At 34.4% G+C, this 15,683-nt stretch overlaps 3 protein-coding genes across 11 annotated transcripts; 1 reads left to right on the top strand and 2 right to left on the bottom strand.

Moving 5' to 3' along the window:
- Positions 1-561: 561 nt before the first annotated feature.
- LOC133817194 (uncharacterized) lies at positions 562-8,315 on the top strand. 8 transcript variants are annotated; one of them, XM_062249621.1, is made up of 9 exons: positions 562-667; positions 787-888; positions 3,030-3,133; positions 3,272-3,350; positions 6,126-6,498; positions 6,647-6,744; positions 6,951-7,280; positions 7,902-7,962; positions 8,081-8,315. In XM_062249621.1, the coding sequence occupies exons 5-9, from the start codon at positions 6,281-6,283 to the stop codon at positions 8,160-8,162; spliced, it is 789 nt and encodes a 262-aa protein (XP_062105605.1). In that variant the 5' UTR covers positions 562-667; positions 787-888; positions 3,030-3,133; positions 3,272-3,350; positions 6,126-6,280; the 3' UTR covers positions 8,163-8,315. The 8 variants fall into 8 exon arrangements, with proteins under 8 accessions (XP_062105605.1, XP_062105608.1, XP_062105611.1 ...); XM_062249624.1 differs by having other exon boundaries at positions 3,026-3,133; XM_062249619.1 differs by having other exon boundaries at positions 568-667; positions 751-888.
- On the bottom strand, positions 884-3,407 carry LOC133813892 (uncharacterized). Its single transcript, XM_062246925.1, has 3 exons — positions 3,204-3,407; positions 1,434-1,669; positions 884-1,317 (listed from the first exon to the last, which is right to left on the bottom strand). The coding sequence occupies exons 1-3, from the start codon at positions 3,405-3,407 to the stop codon at positions 1,020-1,022; spliced, it is 738 nt and encodes a 245-aa protein (XP_062102909.1). The 3' UTR covers positions 884-1,019.
- Positions 8,316-10,700: 2,385 nt separating the features above from the next.
- Positions 10,701-14,872, bottom strand: LOC133817192 (probable methyltransferase PMT9). Of its 2 annotated transcripts, none has more exons than XM_062249618.1 (8): positions 14,472-14,872; positions 14,025-14,189; positions 13,753-13,935; positions 12,888-13,482; positions 12,489-12,601; positions 12,167-12,387; positions 11,217-11,549; positions 10,701-11,061 (listed from the first exon to the last, which is right to left on the bottom strand). In XM_062249618.1, exons 1-7 carry the CDS (start codon positions 14,721-14,723, stop codon positions 11,234-11,236), a joined length of 1,845 nt encoding a protein of 614 aa, XP_062105602.1. In that variant the 5' UTR covers positions 14,724-14,872; the 3' UTR covers positions 10,701-11,061; positions 11,217-11,233. The 2 variants fall into 2 exon arrangements, with proteins under 2 accessions (XP_062105602.1, XP_062105601.1); XM_062249617.1 differs by having other exon boundaries at positions 10,701-11,016; positions 14,472-14,870.
- Positions 14,873-15,683: the final 811 nt, after the last annotated feature.

Here is a 15,683-nt window from a genome sequence, read left to right as displayed (position 1 = left end):
TATGAAATTATATTTCAAATTTATATGATCTAGAATCAATTCCAAAACATAATCAATTGAGCTTTTAAAAAATCAAATGAGCTACCAAATGACATCAAAATCCACTACTCATTTCATAATCATTATAGTTGATAATCTATCTGTTCAATTCTTGAGAACATAATGACATAATTAATAAAATGATACTATATAATAATCCATATAGTTTGATACTTGTTGGTATTCTATAGAATCTGTTATTATATAATATATTATCTAATAATGTATTCTACCATATATTTAAACTTAACTACTTAATAGTAACCTATATGAGCTAGTATATTTTCCGAAACAAAATAAAAGAAAATCTTTATTATTAATAATTATTTTATTGAGGGTTCGATATTTTAGGAAAGTTATTATTAATATTTAGGATATACAATTAGTTATATGAGATATTTACTTTGAATATAGAATTCGTTATATATAATATTATTATAATCAATTTGGGTATATTTTTTTATCATTAACAAAACTGTTATTATTTATACATATTAGTATAGATATGTAAACTCAATTTTGAGTCAGTCGAATTATAATTCATTCCACTGCTTATCATCACCTCTCTCCATCTAGGTCTTCCTCTTCTTCTCCAACTCCCTCCTTTGTCACCGACTGAGTTCCTCAGGTATGCCTGCAATTTATTTACTTTTTTGCTTTATTTATTTTGATATCTCACTCTCCTCTTGCTCAACCCCTGAAAACCACAAGCAATCCGACACAACCATCTCTCATTCTCACTCTCAGCAAGCAACACACCCAGTCGAAGGTAGCTGCTCGTCCCAGTCGGAGGTCCGTGTCAGAGACACTCTTCTCTTCTTCCTCCTGCTTTTCTAATCTGTTGCAGAGGTACTCTCTCTCTCTATCTCTCTTTCTATGAATTCAGTAAGAGCACCAAATGTTTGATGGAATGCCTATTTGCATATTTTAGATTTTTTTTTTTCGTGTAAAACAAAATGGATCGAATCTATATCATGAGTTTAAGACTTAAACATGTAAAAAACATATGGTATATGAGATGAATTATAGGAAACCTGTTCTTTGGTGTATCCGAATTTGGAGAGGTAGTCCATGGCATTGAGTACTGCACGCTTGTAAGCCACAGTTGCGTCAAGAAAATGCTGTCTCCCACTCTCATCAACGCTTATACCCTCAAAGACAAGCCATTCTGAGAATCTTGGTTCAACAGGGCCTATCTCAAATATTGGGTTTACATGAAGTGAAGTTGGCCCCATTGGTGTCAGATACTCTTTCATTCCACCCCTTATCATTTCACACCTGATAAAGAAAACCAGTGAGGAATAAAAGATATCTAGTTTTGATACATCTCCATTGTTTACTCAATTTTGATGCTTACAGAAATGGTAAAAGATTAAGGTATTGGAATATAGTACTTGAGATCGAGAAAGCCGCTCATCTCAATTGCCCCACAGAATGAGACTTCACCATCTCCCTTAGAAAAGTGCATGTCACCAGTACTTAGATTTGCTCCCTCTACGAATACAGGAAGGTAGATCTTTGATCCTGTACTTAGGTGTTTAATGTCACAGTTCCCACCATTTTCTCTTCCTGGTATGGTCCTTGCAGCCTCCCTAGCTATCTTCTCCCACTCTGGAGTCCCCTCTTGGATCTTTATATGCATGAAAACTGTGTTAGATGTTAGATTGTAGAAGCTACAAACCTATGCATATATTTTTATCTTCCCAATAGTTCTGTTCTACTACTCAACTTTGAAAAGTCTTTTCACTTTTCAATTTAACTCGGATTCTCATGTTCTTGTCACACCAATGATTTATTTACTTTATTTTTTAAAAAGGGTATGTGTTGAAAATAAATGAAACTCATCAATGTTGTGAATGAATTATCTAATCCTTGTTTTAATTTTGTTTAGGTTAATAATAGCTAAAACCGTTTTTGATATACATTAATGATATAGATAGTTTATGAAATTTAAACTCAGCTCAGTAAGTACAGTTTTTCCCTTTTGAAAAAAATGAACACAGAATTTTTTTTGAAAAACAACATTCAAAGGTGGATTTGTAATGTTTCCACATAAAACAAAACAAGGAAATATAGTACTAATATATAATAGTTACAAAAAACAAAGGATCATCACATAATACAATTTTGTACCAGTTTTTCTTCTAAATTGTTACCGTATGAGGCTTCTTTGAGTTAAATTTTGTGCAGTAACCAATACTTATTTTTGTCTTCTTTTACTATCGAAGCTGGAAAACTGTGCTTGCTTGTCATCTTGGAAACATATAATGCAGCTTCTGTATTTGAGTTATATTTATATAAATATGGTAACCATGACAGTATTCCATTATTTTTGAATCATATATATATATATATATATATATTGTCATGGTCAAAAATCTAAATCAAATTTCAGACCATGTATGGTTACACTTACATGTCAGACTTATCATATCTACTACATTGTTTAATAATCTACAACTGTTTTTAAATACATTGATTCATTGTAAATTTTCTTGATTTCAACTATACCCGACCTAAAATTATGTTCATATACATATTATACTGTTATATATGTGTGTGTGCATGGAACTCTGTGTATGTTTTGATCCTTGAAATAGGGATGTCATTTTTTGCAATCCACAATTAAAAAGAACATAATTAATGCAACTCATTAGGTTTAATTGTTCAATGAAGCATGTCTGTCAGTATGATTTGAAAAATTAACATAAAATAAACAAATTTCTTATCGATAATCTGATAATTTTGGCATTGAGAAACTGACCCATCTGAGTAGTACAAAGAAATTTGGTTAATAGGATAAAAGAGAGGATTCATGGTTTATATATTAGGGTCTGTTTGGTTGATGGTAATGGGCCAGAAAGGAAAGGAATGGAATGTTAATGGGCCGGATTCTTTTGTTTGGTTGGAAATAACAAGTTTGGAATAGAATTCCATTGTAATGCTTATTCCCCAAAACTAACGGAATAACTTTTCCAATTTTGAGTCAGTGGAATTATAATTCCATTCCACTGCTTATCATCATCTCTCTCCATCATTTGGGTCTTCGTCTTCTTCTCCAACTCGCTCCTTTGTCACCGACTGAGTTCCTCAGGTACGGCTTTTCTCATGCCTGCAATTTATTTATTTATTACTTATTGGCTTTATTTATTTTGATATCTCACTCTCCTCTTGCTCAACCCCTGAAAACCACAAGCAATCTGACACAACCATCTCTCATTCTCACTCTCAGCAAGCAACACACCCAGTCGAAGGTCCGTGTCAGAGACACTCTTCTCTTCTTCCTCCTGCTTTTCTAATCTGTTGCAGAGGTACTCTCTCTCTATCTCTCTTTCTATGAATTCAGTTGATGGAATGCCTATTTGCATATTTTTTCTTTTTTTTTTTCGTTTAAAACAAAATGGATCGAATCTATATCATGAGTTTAAGACTTAAACATGTAATTTGCCTGGAGTGGCGTTTTGAGCCATGTATTTTCCATTCTAATGAAAAAAACATTTGGTATTAATGATTATATATGGGCATAACTCGTTAGGTTGTCTGTTACCAGTGGACAAGAACATGACCATATAATAGCCCATGTCAAATTTGAAGGTTTGTGTATACACATCAGAAATTTGCTAAAATTTACCAAACAAAATCTAAATTGCTAAAGCATGCATACATCAGAAATTTTCCCTCCCTTGCTTTTAATAACTTGTACATAGTAACTTTCTTCACTTCCATCTTCAGCCTGTTGAAAGCATCCTAATATGATGCTATCTGGACGAACCCACCTGATAGAATCCACTGATGATTACAGAAATATTTCAGTGCCATAGGCGCCTTCCCCTTTATATCTTGAAAACAATTTAACAACCGTATGCTATACATCAATAGTGTAACAAATATAACAACTAACTAGAGTTATACAGCTGAAAATCATAAAATAATTATGATTTAACATAGACAAATAATTAATGATTGCTTAATAAAATTTGACAAAATATTAGTATAGATCAAACTTGTTCAAACAAGTGAGAATACTAAAATGTTGAGGAACCATATAAAATACAATTAGAAAACAATCAACTCCACTCATTTCATATCATTTTCCCAACTTCAGGTTCTTAAGCTTATATCAAAATCAAATATCCTTAATATACTCAAAGTATTACAAAAGTGCATATGCTATACAAAATCTATTGAAAGACACGCTGAAAATCGGTCATTTTTCATGAGTCGAGTCATGCATATTCTTTATCAAGAACAACTACTTTTTAATTGGAAACATGTCAAAAATTAATCTCATACTAGACATTTATCAAACAAAAGGAATAAAACATTTTAGGAACCATAACCCATGGTGAAATTCTAAGAGTTAGATTCCCCCTCCTAGTACGTTCAACTCATCTCCAGAAGTTTAATATCATCATCCACATAAACCCTTTCTAACAATATACCAAGAAAACTCACAAAATAAAATAATGCAGTAGTTCTGTCAAGTGACTGATTGAAAAAAAGAGAAAATTATGGCACAATCAATAATAAAGGAAACCACTTTTGAATGCATATCAATGATCACATATGAAAGTTAAGTACAAAGAAAAAATAAATATGCACCTTTCACATTGCAATCCGCATCAGAGTCACCAATCCAAGACTTGAATGGAAGTACCACGTGTGATTTTTCCTTAAACTTAGATGACAAGATGTTAAGCATATCCTTTCTTGCCAAAGCAATATAATTTCCTTTCGCATTCCACTCAACTACAGGCAAACATATATTAGAGCTAGCATTAGAAAACCTCTGTAAGGAATAAAAAAGGAGTAAACATATATTACAACAATTTTTTTTAATTGTAAATTCAAACTTTCAGTCAGAACAGCTACTTCTCAATTCATATCGGTGTTAGTTTTCTCGCTATACTAATTTTTTCTGCAAATTTGGATATCCCAGCTATGCCCACTGATAAATAACATATCATAGAGATAATATTCTACACTTAGATTCTGACTATGCATAGAGGTCCCAAATATGAGTTCCAGAAGATAATGAACCATTCATATCAAACAATGAATAAAAAAAAATAGCTTGACTCGTCCACCGAGCACGAGAAAGCTAAAGGGTGGCTTTGTATTGATTTCTTCTCTGATTGTTAGGTTGTCTGTAAGTCTGTCGTGAACAAACATTGCCCAGTTTGGCAATTAACCAGCCTGTTTGATACTCTGTTTTCCTTTTTTCTTGATGTTAAGTATAGTCTATTTTGGATTCCTAGAAGGTAGAATGATGTTGCCAATAGCTTATCTAAATGGGGTAATGGTACTGGTACTACTTTGTATGGACAACTATCTTTCTGGGAGATAGCCCCCATTGTGGTTATCAAACTCTCTACTTTAATTTAAATTTTCTCTTGTTTCGGATTAAAAAACACACTTAATATGCTTAGCCTAATTTCAATGCATAAAAGAAACAAGGAGCCCACCTTTCCCACTTTCTCCATCTTCTAAATAACTCAACAAACTTTCAATTTATTACAAATTAGATAGGAAAACATAATCTCTGTCTGTGTTTCTTCTAATATGGGAGGCAAATTTCTGATGTAGCGAAAAACTTGTGGTTTTTTTTTTATTGTAGCTACCATTTAGCTTGGCTTTTGTCGTTTTGGGACTGTATAACTGTAATAGAAGTTTCTGTACTGAGCTGCTGCTCTTCAATTCCAAGGTTACTGCGTCAATTTTTAATACTACCTCTCAGTGATTAACAATGGCCATCCCCTAACCTCTAAAATCTGATACACCCACACACACTTACACACCTATACCTACATAAATAATATATATATACTATCCAGAATAGGAATAGGAATAGGAATAGGAAGGAATTGGAGTTGGAGTTGGAGTTGGAGTTGGAGTTGGAGTTGGAATTGTTGAAAACATTGATTTAATGTTTCAACAATTCTAAACCATCCATAAAAATAAAAAACTCACCTATTTGAAACTTCCTTACTCGTTATTTTGAAATCTCGTGTTTTGTATATATAAGTCATTTCAACAAATAACAAAAAATATTGACATTCTAACATATAGAGAATAAAAATTGACAGTATAACCTGGACCAGTCCAAAAGAGGCCCAATCTAGGCCCAACAATACAAGGACGGCTTCGGGGCCCTAGCCCACCTCCTCCTTTCGCCAATTGTTGTCTTCTCTCTCTAACAGCGGCGCGGGTTCTCAGAGTGAAAGCTCGAGTAGAAGCAGAAATGGCTGATGAGAAAGAAGGGACCGACCTACTGGGTTCTCCAACTTTCAAAGTTCTCGATAATGGCCGCTTCAAGTGTGTTGAGACAGGCCATGAAGTTTTGGACAAAGACAAGGATTCCTACTCCAGCAGCAAACGGTGCCGTTTGGGCCTTATCGACTATGCCGTCTCCCATAATAAGCCTCCTCTTAACGTTTTCAAGCAAGACCTTCTTTCCCGGTATCTGATTTTTCTTTGCCCTGGTTCATCAAGTTCAGTTTTTTATTTTTGATGATGCTTTTTTTTTGGGGTTAGGAAGTGAGAACCCATAAAGCTATTTCATTCGATTTTGCTTTTAATTAAACTTATGTGTTTGGAATTTTCTTAGTTCGAAGCTAGTGTGCAATATAACTGGACACACAGTCAATAAGTCCGAGGAACATATCTGGAAACATATAAATGGGAAACGCTTCCTCAATAAACTAGGTTTGTAAATTGTAACTATCTTCTTGTTTGTATTTATTGAAAATAAATTCAGAGTTTTGGATTTGGAGTCAGTTTTATTGATATTCTTTTGGCATTTGAGTGTGAATTATGTATAGTAACTCCTTTTGTGCGTGTGAGTTTATGAAATTTGATGTTGCCCAAAATGTGTATAATTAAGATATATGTTATGAATTTGGTATAAACAGAGGAAATGGAAACACAAAAGCTAAAACCCAATGGCATGGTTGAAGAAGTGGGTGAGGAAATTACCCCAGAAGGGTCTAAGCATGGCAAAGATATTGAGAAGAAAAAGAACAAGAAGAAGAAGAAGAAAAAGAAAAACAAGAAGGACAAGCCTGTTGAGGAGATTATATCTGAAATCAGAGAGTCTTCTGGTGTAGAAAGTGATTTAGAAGAGGCTGACTTTTGGATGCCTCCTTTGGGAGAACGTTGGGACTTCGATGATGGCGGAGACCGGTGGGGTTCAGATTCAGAGTCAGAGTCAGAGCATGAAGGTGATGTCGTCGATGAAAATGGTAAGATTCACATTCATTTGAATTGATGGTTTGAAAGCTTTGTATACTTTGTTTTGTTATCTGCTTTGAAATATTGTTCAGCTACCAAAATGTAAGTACCTTGTATTCTAATGTGTCTACTTGATGTAACTTCTTTGGTAATTGCATCAGATGAGGCTTGTGCTATAAATCCATTTGTAATTGGTTCAAGTTCAATTGAGATTTTATATTATGTCAAACCCCTTGTGCTGTTCCTATATATCCATGTTTTTAATGCATCTATTATATGAAGGCAGAGATAACCTTTACATCACATGGCTTTTGGAGCCAACTCCATTCTTTAATTAGTTTCCCTTCCCTGCATACATTTGATGCTCATCAAGGATTTTAGGATGATTGAATAGGGAAAAGTGGGTCTTTGTAAACTGTTGATATGTTAGGATGACCCAACCAATCTGGAAAAATACAGTACTTTGATCTGCATGGTTTTTGGAGGTGATTTTATCTTACTTTTGTGGGCTGACTCGTGAGAGAACTGTTTTCAATTCTATTACCCATCAAATATTATTTTGCACAAAGTATGAAGTTTCGTCCCTTATCCTGAAAATGCATTTTCCTTCCGATGGTAACTTCCTTCTCCAGGTGATGCAGTTGAAGATGATGATGATGATGATTGTAAGGAGTCGGAAGAAATTTCGACGCGGTATGTTGCCTCATAATCTGTGTTGTTTTATACCTTCAGTATTGCTTCTCGATTGTAGTTTAAGTTGATGCATAAAACTCTTTTGTTCAATCTATTAATTTATTATCATGTTCTGCAGAACCAAAAGAATGTCCATAGAGATTGGACCGAGCAACTTTGCCTCAAGAAAGAAGAAGATTAAGAAGAATACTGAGAGTTGATATTTTGTATTTTCATAGCTTAAATTGTTTAATTTCTGGTGTAAAACTGTTTCTTATACATGTGACTTGCAAACAGTTCTTTTTAATCAAACATGTTCAATACCCAATTATGGGCAAATTTTTAACAAGTATGATAGATCTGTTGAATTAAAAGTGTTGTCATTGTCAGGCTTTTGTGTTATGCACACTAAAAAGACAGGTAAGAAAATTGGTAGAATTTTGTACTAAATGTAATCAACAATTTCACACAAGGCAATTCCCGTTAAGTTCATATCAACCACATCATTCAAGAGTTGATTATCACCTTTGTGGTATACCACAAATCACACCAAACTAATACTTTAACAACACCAATTTTAGTTTTAAAATGGGGAACTATGCCTAATGAGTCCACCAATTACATGAGAACTTAATTGAAAATAATACCTTTCCCATTTGGAGGTTAAAGATCTAGTTCTAAAGCAGGTTATCTTGAAGAATATCACCCCCATCAGTTTAGAGAGAGAGTAACTAGTATGCTAAAATATTTTAGCTATGGATTAAAATTATTTTAAGCTAGGTAATGTCTTGCTTACGTATCTCAAGGTTTTTCTGCTGATTATTAATTTATAATCGAGTACAGTCAATACCTATCTTATGAAAGAATCCGTACCATAGATTGAACAAGAGCAGCATAATGACTGGTTCAATCTTAGTTTGTTTTTGTTAATCATGGCTTCTTAACAAATTAAGTTAATTCAGCTTCTTAAACACTATCATTATTATGCCTGTTTCAATGTGACATTTTCCCTAAGACTAGAAGTGATCAATCTTTATCATTGTCTAGTTACACGTAACTTTGCCATGCACACAAAAGAAATATATGAATATTGATTTTGAGCATCAGATACCTTAGAACACAAGTAACTTCTGTTATAAAGCAGAAAACATCATCAAGTACAGTAGAAAAAATCTCTAGGAAAAACGTGAAATTGTTCTTTAGAACAACTATACAACATATTGAAAGGAAAACAAAGAAATTTGACAGGGAAAATCCCAGATATAATTTATAATAGAAGGTTTATCTCTTATGATGACACATCCATTTGGCCGTACAATCCGGTCCATTTTTGTTAGTGTGTGAGCACATTCAACAATATATAGGAACGTGAGTTAATCCACTTGTCACGAAAATATTTTGAGATGAAATCTCATGTTACTTAGACATTTCTCCCCTATGCTTGTATTTTCTATAATTACTATCCACATCTATTGTCTATACACTTTCACCTGTTATGTGTTGGAACATACTCAACACATTACAGGTGAACTTCATATTCAGAGTCAGAGCATGAAAGTGATGTAGTTGATTGAAATGGTAACATTCACACTCATCTGAATTGAGGGTTTGAAAATTTTGTATGGTAAATTCAATAGGGAAAAGTTGGTCTTAGTAGACTCATGATATTGAGGATAACTCGACCAATCAGGCAAAATACAGTAGTTTGGTCTGCATGGTTTTTTGGAGGTGATTTTATTTAATTTTGTGGGGTGACTAAGACTTGTGAGAGAACTGTTTCTCAATTATACTACCCATCAAATATTTTATTTCATGAAGTATGAAGTTTCTGTCCTTTATCCTTAAAATGCATTTTCAAGATGACAACAATGTTTTTGAGCAAAAAAAATAGATGACAACAACGATAGTAAGGAGTTGAAGAACTTTCTACGCCATATGTTGCTTCACGATCTAAATTGTTTTATAGCTTCAGTATTGATTTTCGATCATGCATAAAACTCTTTTATTCAATCTATTTATCCATTCTTATGTTCCCCAAAAAGAATGTCCATAGAAATTGGGCCAAATAACTTTGCCCAAGAAAGAAGAATATTGAGTTTTGATATGCTGTGATTTCATAACTATAATTATTTCATTTCTGGTGTAAGCTCGCTTTAGTCAAACACATTCAGTACACAAATGGGGCAAAGTTTTGATCCAAAAACGATAGTGACTTTCGATCTTAGCAGATGAAAAATGAGAATTTTGAATATACTAAATATACCTCTATAATTGTATTGCTCAACTCAAGGATTACAAAGGTACCGAGTACCATACATATACACAGAAAGAATTGTACCGAAAGAAATGCTATTGGATAAAGAATAACAAAAAAATATTCATAAGGGGATATTGTGGAGTGGCAAATCATTTTGATGATTGTATATTACAGATATTCTAACGGTAGAATATTCTTAGCTGTCAAAATATTCTTCATCTGAGTTTCCAATCCTTTCATTTCAACATTAGCTTATTTTTTTAATCATGATTTCTTGTTGGATCGAGTTAATTCAGCTTCTTAAGCACTGTCATTATGATACCTGTAACAATGTGACGTTTTCCCTAAGACTAGAAGTAATAAACTTTCAAATGATGAGCATTTGTCTAGTCACGTGAGTTTGCTATGTACACTAGAATACATACGAATATTGATTCTGAGCTGTTTATCACGAGTCACCATGGTTTTGGGCCCTTTGGCCATTAACAGGTGAAAAATCCCATGAAAAAAGTAGCTTAAATTATAAATTAAGCACTGCCAGACAAGAAATTACAAGATTAACCATAAATTTATGCATACATTTCCCAATTACTTATGATTTAGGCTAGTTAAAAAATAATGCAACCCATATACAAAACCAGAAAACCACAAAAGAATCCCTAGTTTATGCAATAGCTAATAGGTATAATTCATTCCTTGTTTGATGTATACACAGCTGCATCTCTAACTGGTCGCATATAATCCATAAGCGTTTCCATCTCTTAGTCTCTATAAGTTGTCTAGTCTCCTCTACCAGATAAAAACACGACACGCCGAACCTAAGCATCATTTATGAGAAAAACACCTTAGAACACAAGTAACATCTGTAATAAAGCAGCAAACACCATCATGTACAGTAGACAAAATCTCTAGGGAAAAGGCAAAGTTTAGAAGGGGAGGGGTTGAAGATTTCCACAGGTCAGCCCAATTTATGTACAACATATTGAAAACAAAGAAACTTGACAGGGAATGTATTTACCTGAGAACCAATGTAGATCACATAAGCATCAGGTCCTCATCCCACAACTTTTTTCTAGCAATCAAAACTCTTTCTTCACTCGAGGACAGAGCATCAATACTTGGTTCTACTTCGGATATCCAACCATCCCACCTTAGTGCAGTAACAAATTTCCGAATATAATTTATAATAGAAGGTTTATCTCTTATGATGACAAACCCATTTGGCCGTAGAATCCGATCCATTTCTATTAATAAATCCTCCATACTACATCCACGCTCACTAATCTCTGAAAAGACCGCCCATGCATGTAGAAGATCATATGTACGTGGGTACGTGGAAAATGATTCACACCTATTACGTGTTTGAACATAATCAGATCTCAGAAACAGGAAAAACTATAATAACATATGACATAACAAAAACAAACAAAATGTATTCTCATTTAGGAAAATAAAATAAAGTAGCACTTACCTATATGACAAATTTGGGCCCAAGTTTGAGGAAAAATCTAAAGCTGAAACTAGCTAAGCTAATATTAGTGGATGGGTGGTTTACTGCCTAGCATCACTTTTTTAACTTTTACACATGGCTAACAACCTTTTCGGGTACTGGTCTCCATAATGAACGTACCATTATCTCAGAGAAAACCGCATGGCGTGACAATTTGAGCAATGCCTCAGGTTTATAATAGAAGAAAGGAGTTAGAGAGGAATAGCTATAGGCTATAGCAAGTTCTTTTCGTAGTCCTAAAATGTGGATAAACCATAAAAACATAACAGTGTTCCAAATCCATCAAATTTCATACATAAAAGTGCAATGACTTACACTAGGTTTGACTTATTGATGTCCACTACATTTATCAGTGAAAACTCAAGTAGCTAAGACAGAGCTGGTTCATAATTATGTAACTTATTCTACATGATTAAATTTTAGACTTTATTCTCACATCACTAAGTTAAAATGCATACCAGTCGTGTACAGTTCCAATTAAGCCTCGGTCATATATAATCTTCAATTTTGCAGATGCACGGACAGGAGCAACATTCATCACCCAGACATCTCTATCACTTAGGCCAGCAGCAAACCCACCAAGGTTTGAGTTCATATCCATAACATTTCTAATGGAGTTCCTCTGCATCACTGACTTCATTTGCTTCCAGTACTCAATGACTCGAAAATGCCATATGCTCTAGGCCAAAAAAATTCTTGAGTAGTTAGAAACGGAGAAAGGTTAAACATCGTAACTTCACATTTGTCTAATAAGACTGCATCTGCAAATTAAAAACTTACAGTGTCTTCTGAGAATTCTTCAGGACTGACACCTAAATCTTCCAGGCGAGGAGGTGCTGCAGTAAGCCTTTGAGGCCAAGGAACTAGTCCACTCCCTTTTACCTTGTGCATTTCTGATTTTTAGTGTAAACAGTAGAAAAGTTTAGAATGACAGATCCAGCAACACTAAAGCAACCAACATTATATTACTATAACAAATGACAAGAGACCAACAATACCAACTAGCCTTTTCCAAACAAAATAAGAATAGCAACGTATTCATAACCTTGCTTCTTAGTTAAACATAATACATGATTCAAAAGCAATAGCTTCGTCAATTGCAAGAAAAGATTTCTTCATTGGGGAACTAAAAAAAATTCAAACAAGAAAAAATGCACGATAAGAATGAGTAAGACTTACTTTTAGAGTATCTAGAAATACAAGGCTTCATGCTCACATTCCAGGTTACATCTGGATCATCATCTGCACCACACAATGGGGGATAGGTTCCAGGATCTCTCTTTAAATAACAACTATTTGAAACTGGCTTAGCCCATATAACACTCTGCTCTTTCTTTGTAACAACTCTCCAGCACATTCTCTTCAAAAGATCATACATAGCATTCCAAATCCTCCGATTTTCAGGATCAGTTGCATATGCTTCAGGAGAAGAATACACGAAATAACCTCCCGGTCTTAGTAACCTATCAAGTTCTAATAAAAGGATTCCCCCTCTTTGCAGCCAATCAATACGGCATCGGGAACAATGAGCCAGTTCAAATGACCTGCTTGGATACGGAAGCCTTTTTGTAGCCAAGATCCCTAGAGTTGCTGGAATCCCCCTCTCTAGTGCAAACTGAATTTGATTCTCATGCACATCATTAGGCGCAAGAGACATAGCTATGATGTTGTGAGAAAGTAGATAGGCCCCAAAACTTGCAACTCCACAACCCACATCAAAAACATTTCTGATATTTCCGGCATTGTTGAGTTTATCACCAGGAAATTTTAGCATCTACACCAATACGTAATAATAATGTTTTCAGAATAACAACAAACTAGTAATGGCATGATGCATTATTTATTGGCAGGAAGGGAAAAAGAAACATTTATACTGAAAAAGCAAGTCATCTGCAACAGTTTTCTCATATGAACACCATGTTGCTGATTGTTAGTTTTCCCAACTTCTTCTCTACTAGATTTAACATACATAATCTCTTTCATTAATTATTTTTCCCAAAAAGAAAAACAGACATGGAAAGAAAGAGGATTTAGTGTATCATACCCTAGCAAGAGAAACAATGTATTTATCAGCTCCGTCGTGGAAATGAGTCCCTCCACCTGGAAAATTAATCTTGTCCCCATTGACAACCATCCAATTCTGATCTGACTTCTCCTGTGCAAGGTGTGTGTGGGGGATGTTGGCCTTCCACACTTCATCTCTACTTGCTGGCCACCTTATAGGTATCTGAAGTTTTAGCATTAATTTTGTCGGAATCAAAATCAACTGAAGCCAAAATATAATAAAGTTTCAGGCAAGCTGTAACTGCTACCAACCTTATAACCCAGTGGAGGTGGTATCAAGCAATTGTAACGACGTTCTGGTGGCGGACAATGTCGTTCATAGTGCTCCATTACAGCTAAATTGGGCTTCAATTTCAATTGGTATATAAGGTTTCTATCTAAACAAGGTATCAACTCCGAAAACTTCATATCACATATCTGTAAATTACCAAGAGCCAATGCCACCAGTTTAGTAAAAGAGCATATATATAAACAAGCAAAATCTCCATAAACACATTCTATAAGTACAATAACTTCATGGACATTATATCATTTCATAAAAATTTCAAAGGTAGTAACAATTCACTCAGTTCATTACCATTAAGAACACATATTCGTTAACCCTTTAACTAAATTGTGTTCAACCCAAATTAACGTATGGAATTATATACGTGTATACAAATGAAAAATATATAATAGCTAAGACAATGCGTCACCAACCGGTATACTTTTGGGAATTTCAGGATTATGCTCTTGATCTTCATGCAACTCATCGAAATCCCTACTCCGAGCGAATCCGCCATAAACCGGGTCGGTCCCATCGGAGGCAGAGGATTCCTCGTCGGATCTCCGAGAGCCCGGAGCAAAAGACGAACCGTAGTATAAACAGACCAATCCCAAGCACGCAATCAAAGCGATCAAGAAGTACTTCACTTGCTTAGCCGAGGGACTGAGCTCGTTCCTGTGCTTCATCTCTCTCTCCCTCACCTTGAATCGGATACTGGATGACCCGACCCGAATATATTCTATTCCGGAGCATAAAAACCTAAAACCCTAATCGAAGCTGAGCCGTGGTGGTAGAGGTAGTGGTGGTGATATAGTTTTAGATTGCACGGACAGTCACGGCAATCTTGTCTTGTCCCTACGCGGGAGGAAGATAGCAAAGTTTAATCAGCTGTGGTCCAGCCTAGATACATACGCCGACTTTGACTGATTTAGTCCATTTTTATTATGCCACGTGTATATGTTGAGATTATGAGTAATGTTGGGATTTGGACATAATTTAATACTAAGAAGTGTAAGAGTTCTTCTAGTTAATTATACGCGCACATTGAGAAAATGTAAAGCACGCGCTTATGGCATGGGAACAAATAATGTTGATGGCGCCTCACGCGAGCAGTTTTTGGTGACTTTGTTTCAAAGTTGTTGATTCCAAAACTCGAGGGGGTACGTGTGGCGGTGGGACTTTCCTATCTTGGACGATTTGGTTACGGGAATTGAACTGGGCTTGTTGGCTCACGGACCCGGCCCAGGGGACTGTGCCCTGACTTAAGTCTGCAACCATACTTTCTGAAAAGTTTATGAGGAAATTACACAATTTATTGGGTTAAGTGAATAAATTAAAAAAAAATATACAATTATACAGTTAATTATTTTGAGATTTTAACAATAATATTTTATATTATGATGATATTAATTTCATTTTTATATACAAATTTTAATATTTTTTTATATTTTAATTGATAAATTTTTTTTTATTTATAATTTTATTTTATTTTTTTAAAATACAATTTATTGTTAAAAGGGAAATTTGAGATTTGTAATTATAACTTCTTATTTTAATAATCATTCCACATTTGCATTTATTAAAAAAAAAACAACACATACATGTCAAAAACTAAATCAAAATTGTGACCCTTTCTCTCGTTGTTA

Source organism: Humulus lupulus, chromosome 2, assembly GCF_963169125.1.
Source record: "Humulus lupulus chromosome 2, drHumLupu1.1, whole genome shotgun sequence".
Taxonomy (NCBI): domain Eukaryota; kingdom Viridiplantae; phylum Streptophyta; class Magnoliopsida; order Rosales; family Cannabaceae; genus Humulus; species Humulus lupulus.
Note: the sequence above shows the minus strand (reverse complement) of the source record. Positions and strands in the feature narration are given on the sequence as shown.

Coding starts and splice junctions, on each gene's coding strand:
- LOC133813892 (XM_062246925.1), bottom strand. CDS start 3,407: ATGCAAATAGGCATTCCATCAACTGAATTCATAGAAAGAGAGATAGAG. Junction 1,670..3,203: donor AGGGGTTGAGCAAGAGGAGA/GTGAGATATCAA, acceptor ATGCATATAAAG/ATCCAAGAGGGGACTCCAGA. Junction 1,318..1,433: donor AGCGGCTTTCTCGATCTCAA/GTACTATATTCC, acceptor TTTCTTTATCAG/GTGTGAAATGATAAGGGGTG.
- LOC133817194 (XM_062249627.1), top strand. CDS start 6,281: ATGGCTGATGAGAAAGAAGGGACCGACCTACTGGGTTCTCCAACTTTC. Junction 7,281..7,901: donor TGATGTCGTCGATGAAAATG/GTAAGATTCACA, acceptor TTCCTTCTCCAG/GTGATGCAGTTGAAGATGAT. Junction 7,963..8,080: donor TCGGAAGAAATTTCGACGCG/GTATGTTGCCTC, acceptor CATGTTCTGCAG/AACCAAAAGAATGTCCATAG.
- LOC133817192 (XM_062249618.1), bottom strand. CDS start 14,723: ATGAAGCACAGGAACGAGCTCAGTCCCTCGGCTAAGCAAGTGAAGTAC. Junction 14,190..14,471: donor AAATTCCCAAAAGTATACCG/GTTGGTGACGCA, acceptor GGTAATTTACAG/ATATGTGATATGAAGTTTTC. Junction 13,483..13,752: donor ACATTGTTTCTCTTGCTAGG/GTATGATACACT, acceptor GTATTGGTGTAG/ATGCTAAAATTTCCTGGTGA.